At 34.2% G+C, this 7,644-nt stretch overlaps 1 protein-coding gene across 1 annotated transcript in view; it reads right to left on the bottom strand.

The window, feature by feature from the left end:
• Positions 1 to 6,811, bottom strand: part of LOC107679464 (H-2 class I histocompatibility antigen, D-D alpha chain-like) — an 11,980-nt gene extending 5,169 nt beyond the window's left edge. The window contains exons 1-7 of the mRNA XM_016475017.1: positions 6,772 to 6,811; positions 3,154 to 3,378; positions 2,795 to 3,079; positions 2,624 to 2,698; positions 2,476 to 2,547; positions 1,709 to 1,798; positions 919 to 1,191 (exon numbers count right to left, since the gene is read on the bottom strand). Coding sequence (XP_016330503.1) covers positions 919 to 1,191; positions 1,709 to 1,798; positions 2,476 to 2,547; positions 2,624 to 2,698; positions 2,795 to 3,079; positions 3,154 to 3,378; positions 6,772 to 6,811 — 1,060 coding nt within the window. The remainder of the gene's footprint in view (positions 1 to 918; positions 1,192 to 1,708; positions 1,799 to 2,475; positions 2,548 to 2,623; positions 2,699 to 2,794; positions 3,080 to 3,153; positions 3,379 to 6,771) is intronic.
• Positions 6,812 to 7,644: the final 833 nt, after the last annotated feature.

Raw genomic sequence — 7,644 nt, 5'->3', positions numbered from 1 at the left:
ATATTGTGTGTGTGTGTGTGTGTGTGTGTGTGTGTGTGTGTGTGTGTGTGTGTGTGTGTGTGTGTGTGTGTTCAATGACACAACAATTGAATAAAGGGTTTTTTTTTCCCAAAAAACTTTTATACCTTTCTTATATAATGATTCTATTAACTTAAGAGTTGTACCACCTGCGAAGGACCAAGTAGTAAAACTATTCTCGATATGCAAAAAAAAAACCAAAAACAACATAAAAACGACCTAGCAGCACCAGCTGTCAAAACTGGCCAAACTGTAAAATTTTGTAGATTAAATTTAACAATATTAGACAACTGTTTAATGCTCCTCACCTCATCTACTAATTGCTTTGTAACACACAGTATTCTTAGTATTCAATAGCAAATCTGACTTGGTAAGCCAATCCTGAACATTGGTCATTGCTGAGGTCAAAGTTAAGGAAACTTGTTCAAAGCTATTTGCATTGGTAAAAGTTTGCACATCATCCAGATACATCTGAATATTTCATTGTCAACACAGTGTCAAATGCCTTCTTTAGATCTATAAAGACAGCTCCAGCACAGGTACTCTTATCCAGTAAGTATATAACTTTTTCAACTATACACAATTGGCTGATTCTGTTGAATTAGTATGAAATCCAAACTGAATTGGATGCAAAGAATTATATCCATTATTTAGATGTTTAGTTAGAGGCTTAGCTACCCTTTTTGTACAACCTTAGAAATTACAACCTTAATTTCTACAACCTTAGATATTATTGGCACAATACTAATAGGCCTGTAATTACTCAAATTCGATTTATATCAGATGTATACCAGATGTATAAATTGGGATCACTGAAGACACTTGCAAGATAAAGGAACAACTGCTTGCCTAAAGGATAGATTGAACATATGCAAGTTAAACTGTGTGAATGTTCCTCACCTGATTCATTGTGTCTCATGCGTTTCATCAGAATATCAACATTCACATTAAACCACTGTTCTTTGCTCTTTCTGGACAGGGTGCCTTTTTCCCAGTAATCCTCCTGCATTTTCTCTTTCATCCACTGCTGTTTGGGAATCTTCCTCTGTTCCTCACTATTGTAAGAGTCGATCTGTCTGTCATCTAGCAGACCCATAGCACTGAACTGATAGATGCCCGGCTGATTGACAGGTTTGGACAAAGCCGTGTAAATGTAATACAGCGAGTGTTTCTCTGCAATGAGGAGAAATAAAATGTGAATTAAACAACTATTCACTGGTTTGTGATTAAAGTTAATGAGAAAGCAGGTAAACAGTCTATACAGTCTGTAATTCTCTGAGAGACATTGTAGCCTAGTCAACATTCCATATCTGAACCGACCCAGTATTACTTAAAAAACACATATTAAAAACACATATTTCTGCTTATCCGATAGGATCTTAGTCTTTGTTAAATTAATTTGATGCCCCTAAAACAGTCCTGTTTAATCTGTAAACCTCTAATGCTGATCAATCACATAACGGTGTTGGCAAATGGCCGCTGCCTTGTTGATCTAAAGTTATTAGTTGATATTTATAGATTTTTAGTTGACAACTCGTATTACTGTTATATTGTATAGTCCTATATGATGTTAGCATGCATTTCTCATCACATTTAATTTCTGTCGTTACAAAGACGTTTCAAATCACGACGCGTACTCGTTACTTTCACTTTCATTCTCTGATAAACGCAGAAACTTGTAATCGTTTACCTGCTCGCAGTGAAGGCAAAGTCCCATAAAGAAGAAAAACACACAGCAGAGCAAAGATCTTCGTTGTGACTCTTGTTCGCATATTGAAACCTCTTTATGCGTGAATTTGACTGTTTTTTTTTTATATCGTTTAGGCTAACGCAAAACAGCAGAATTCGAGCTGCAGAAAATAGCTGATGTTTTAACCAATAAGAAAATAATACGATAATGCCATCATTGAAATTTGATCTGCGTCTGGGCAGAAAGTGGTGAAGCAACACAAAAAAGAGGTTTGTTTTTACAGTGATGGACATTTCAGTGTTCATAAGGACGTTTGTCAATGATATATTCACAATAAACAATTCTTCCACAAATATATGGTTCGTTAGATGATGATTTTATTTGCTGTTCTCAAAATGTTTACAAACAGAGTAATTCAATCATTCAAATAATTAAATATTAGCAAATATTAATTCAGCTTGAATGTCTGTACCTTCCATGATTCTGACAGTGGAAAGAAATAATACTCATTTGTTCGTATAAAGATGAATGCCCTAATTAAAACCATGTTAATAAACTTAACATTTATTAGTCAGATCAGCTAATTATTATCTGTTTAGTGAAAAATTGAAGGGGGTCTGAATACTTTCCGTACCCACTGTATATAAGGCCATTTGATTGCTCTTTGCAGTTTAAACTGATTATAATATATATTAAAAAAATTAATTAGCTGATTATGCTGTACGGTGTCCTTGAGTGCATTGAGACAATAATTCAAAGAAAATGAAATATGAGAGAGAGAGAAAATATGAACAAAGTGGCACAGCTGTCTGGTGCTTCGCCAGCATTCTCTCGTCCTGTTGGAGAAACAGTGAAACGTCAAATCTCAAATCTCAAATTTTCCTGGTAAATAACAAAGCAATAGACGAAACATACCAGCAGACCCTTTCTCAAGCACAGGTTCTTCAGTATAAGCTGCAGTCAATGATTCAGTAGTTTTCTCCTGATGTCCTGAAAACCACATTAATAATATTTGAATTCTGAATAATATCTGAAAAAGCATTACGATGCATATCATAATTCAATTAATGATTTTAGTTTGCATACCCCATTTGACGATAACTGGTTCTTTGAGGGTTCTGTGGGACACAAAACAATCATATTCTGCTTTTTCATCCTCATTGATCTCCACACTCTTCCTCAGCTGGACGGATTCATCATGGTTTGGTCTGATTCCTGTGGATTCAACCTCATCTTCAGGTAGAGATGTGAGATCTTTCCTGATGGTCAAGAATATGTCTTTGGGGTAGAAGCCGGTGGCCAGACAGGTGAGTTTCAGCTTGGATTTGTCACTAATAGACCTTTTTGCAAACACATGAACATCTGGAGGAGCTGCAAACACAGGAATCTATCAGTCAGTTGCATCTGAAGCAGATCATCAAACAAATACAATTTGATCTACTCACTGCCGTTTCTGAGCTCCTCGTCTGCATATTCTCTGAATTTTTCCCAGTAATCCTCCTGCATTTTCTCTTTCATCCACTGCTGTTTGGGAATCTTCCTCTGTTCCTCACTATTGTAAGAGTCGATCTGTCTGTCATCTAGCAGACCCATAGCACTGAACTGATAGATGCCCGGCTGATTGACAGGTTTGGACAAAGCCGTGTAAATGTAATACAGCGAGTGTTTCTCTGCAGTAAAGAGCAGTAAAGCAGTGACAGTTTTTCTCGATTGCTAACACACTGTATCTGATTCAGTTGACCCCATTTCCCAAACCTGTGCTCTAAACAAAGACATTTCACCTGTTTTCTCTTAAGTTCCAATTTTCTCAATGTTTTCTGTCAAACTCTACACAAAAATGCCTTCGTTTTGCACAGGTTTAACAGTGTTCTCATTCAGAAAATACTGACACAAACATTGCAAAACTCATGTCGTACAGGTCAGAATCTCCGGATAATATAAACAGGAGCACATGTGATTATGTGCTTTGTAAAATGAATTCTACTGGTGTGAGATGAATAGGAAGAGGGGTCAAAGGTCCTTTGTTCCTGATGAAGTACACAGCACTACAGTTGATCATGTTCGTGTGGATGGAATGAGCATGAGGGAAGTTGGCCTAAAGGCTCATCTACAGAGCTTTTACACTACTTAAACATACAGTAATAAAGCTTCAGATGAGAAAACCATTATTCTATGTACAGTAAATACTGTGGCACATGTTGTACTCCCTCAATCTCATAACTGTTGAATTAAATTGAGATGTTAAGTCCGAACTAGGAGATATAAACGTCAGAATTGTGAGATAAAATAGGTGAATGTTATGTAAAATGTTATAGGTTTAAATAGGCTATTTCATGCTGTAACTGTAGGGCTAATACAATATGTCCCCTATGAACTGCATATGTAAATATTATGTAGACCTATTGTTCAAAACAAATTTATGCTTTAAAAGTAGAGTAATCATAGCAGGTTTAATCCATAGTCTGTCCGTTTAAACATCTGCCTTTAGCTTCTTTGAGGACAGCATTCTATTCCGATTCTGACACCCAAAGGCACAACAATACATTTTTTTCTTCTCTTAATCCATGGATTTTATCTGTTTCCCTCCATTAGTTACCAGTGTTTTTCTGCCACCACAATGCGCGCGCAGCTGCAAGTGACGTAACTGTGACGTCTACTCCAAATTGGTCAACAACCTCTTGGATATCATTGCCCCGCTGTATGTTAGTAATCAGCACACCCACTAGCCAGTATCATATGGAAGATGGATGTATGGACGCATAGAATCAGTAAACAAACTATATATATTGTTTTAACCCAAGCACATGAACAGAGGCGGACAGTAACTAAGTACATTTACTTGAGTATTGTACTTAAGTACACTTTTTGAGTATCTGTACTTTACTTGAGTATTATTTTTTCTGGGAACTAAATAACTTTAACTTCACTACATTTGAAAGACAAATATTGTACTTTTCACTCCACTGCATTTCTATGAAGGTCCTCAAAGTAGAAAGTCATTAGCAGCTTTGAAAGTCAGTGGGTGATTTCTTTCTTCTCTAAAACTTGACTCTTTTTTTTTTCAGACAATTTATCAGTAATCACTCTTGTAGGGCTACATGAAGAGATTTCCCAGCATTTTTATAACACTGACCAGCTGCAAATGTGATATTTATTTACAACAATTCAATAATAAGAAGTTAATATTGTGGTATATATTAGACACAATATTGTCTGATTTTGCTAAATTGTGTACGTGAAAATATTACCTATAAAGCCACAGAAGAACTGTTGTGCATCTCCTAATAAAACACAAGTACCACGAGAGCGATTAGACAGCAGTTTTAAAATTTTTGTTTTGATGTCAAATAAGTCTTGCTGTTTTGCTTTTTTGTTAAAGCAGTGTTTCTGTTGTAAAGTTATACAGCTACAGTTGTGTTGCTAGGTTTTAAAGCAGGTTTGATTTTTTTATTTCCTTATCACTCTGTATTTACAGGATTTCACTGTCCACTCTGTTCAAATGTGGATGAATGGCTACACATAGATGTGTGCGCACTGTCAGAACTGTGTGAGATCACTACCATCCTGCTTTTGTGGGGGTGGGTAGGGGTGTTAATTTTTTCCCCCATAGGTTTTTAACATTCTAAAAGCTCTTTATTCCAAAGATACTACAAGCTAGTCAGTGTATTCAGTAGGTGTAATGTATTCTAAGTTGCTTCAGAAGTATTGCAAGTATTACATACAACAATAAAACAGTGCATTGACATAAAAAAGGAAATTTACTTTTGGTACTTAAGTACTTTTAAAAGCAAGTACTTCTGTACTTTTACTTAAGTAATGGAGTTGAGTACTTTGTCCGCCTCTGCACATGAACCATCATATGGAGGAATAAATAAGATTGAATTTGTCCATTAATAGGTAGCTAGATTTAGATTTCACGGGGTACTCAGATTTTACATTTCTTCAGCACTTTAACACATTTTATTTCTATTTTTTTTTGTTTTAATAGGCTATGAATTTTTATTTTAGTCAGTCAGCAGTAAAACGAAAATTAATTTAATTTTTAAAATAGGCCAGAGTGGCTTTGTGTGGAAGGCGCGCGCAGAAGGGAGACAGAACAAAACCACAACAATTTATTATTACTGTTTTCGTTTCATACTACACTTAATCCTGGCTAAATAGGCTTTTTTCAGCTATAATTGGATTTATCTGATGATTATAACGCGTTTTACTGATCTTATTTCTACATTTTATTAAATGCTGTAGGCTAGCTCATACACACAAAAAGAAACAAAAACACCTGCAACGTTTTAATTGGAAGGTTAGTTTATAAGGGTAGCCTATAAACATAATTCTATTATATATTTAAAAATAATTCTAATATATATACATACTTTTATATACGATCTTAGCATGCATTTCTTCTCAAATTTAATTTACTTCGTTACAAAGACGTTTTAAATCTCGTTACTTTCACTTAAGTTCTCTGATAAATCAGAAACTTTAAATGATTTACCTGCTTGAAGTAAAAGTGGAGTCCTATAAAGCAGAAAAACACAAAGCACAGCAAAGATCTTCGTCGCCACACTCGTCCCCATGACTGAAAGGCTTTAAGTGTAAATGTGACTAATTTGTATGTCGCTGAAAGCAAAAGCTCACAGCAAGCGAAAATGAGTTAACCTACAGAAAATAGCGGTAGATGTTTTAACCAATAAGAAAACAGAACGATGACACATCATGCGTATCTGGGGAGAAAAGGAGAGGCTTATCAACATCCGGTGTTTTAGCCAGTCAGTCAATGTCCAATGAATAAATAACACTTATCATATATTTTAACATTAAACAATTCTTTCACAAAGTTATAGTACGTTAGATGTCGGTTTTATAATGTTCTCAAAATGTTCACATAAAGTGTGTAGGCTATAATGATATGCATTAGTGCAAATAGCGTAATTCAAGATTATCAGACATTAAAGATATTATTGATAATCGTATAATCTATTATTTTTAAGTAACGTTAATATGACTGTATCTTTGTAATAATCTTTAAGCAAATGTAACGTTATATTGTTTGTGAAGCTGACCTGTCAGCGCGCAGTTGAGTTGCAAGTCTTTAAGCTTCATGTTTTAAACAAGTCATAGTGCTCTTTGCCCAAATTAGTGTCTCAGTATTAATTACCATATCAAATTTATAGTAATTTATATCAGGAAGGCAGGTAGAATATGTTCGACATATCAGTTCAATTTCATGTTAGAAAGGTACCCTCAAGTTCAATCAGTGAAAAAAAAAAAATTTTGTAACAGAATCGCAAAGACAAAATAATTTCATAGAAATAACTGCTACAGACTTCGCATATGTGCATGAGAATATATGCGTTATATTCAGGGCTGGACAGGGACAAAAAATCGGCCCTGGCATTTTTTTGGTCCAGGCGGCCCACCGCCACTTCGAGATATATATATATATATATATACACACACACACACTATACTAGTACATTTTTTTTAACAGTAAGATTTTTTATGTTTTTTAAAGAATTCTCTTCAAAAGCAGTAATATTGTTAAATATTTTTACTATTTAAAATAACTGTTTTCTATTTGAATATATTTTAAAATGTAATTTATTCTGCGATTTCAAAGCTGAATAAATTACATTTTAAAATATATTCAAATAGAAAACAGTTATTTTAAATAGTAAAAATATTTAACAATATTACTGCTTTTGAAGAGAATTCTTTAAAAAACATAAAAAATCTTACTGTTAAAAAAAATGTACTAGTATAGTGTGTGTGTGTGTATATATATATATATATATATCTATATACATACTTTTATATACGATCTTAGCATGCATTTCTTCTCAAATTTAATTTACTTCGTTACAAAGACGTTTTAAATCTCGTTACTTTCACTTAAGTTCTCTGATAAATCAGAAACTTTAAATGATTTACCTGCT

The sequence above is a fragment of the Sinocyclocheilus anshuiensis genome, unplaced genomic scaffold (genome assembly GCF_001515605.1).
Source record: "Sinocyclocheilus anshuiensis isolate Anshui unplaced genomic scaffold, SAMN03320099.WGS_v1.1 scaffold2583, whole genome shotgun sequence".
Taxonomy (NCBI): domain Eukaryota; kingdom Metazoa; phylum Chordata; class Actinopteri; order Cypriniformes; family Cyprinidae; genus Sinocyclocheilus; species Sinocyclocheilus anshuiensis.
The sequence above is the reverse complement of the archived record's forward strand: the minus strand, read 5'-3'. Positions and strand labels throughout refer to the sequence as shown.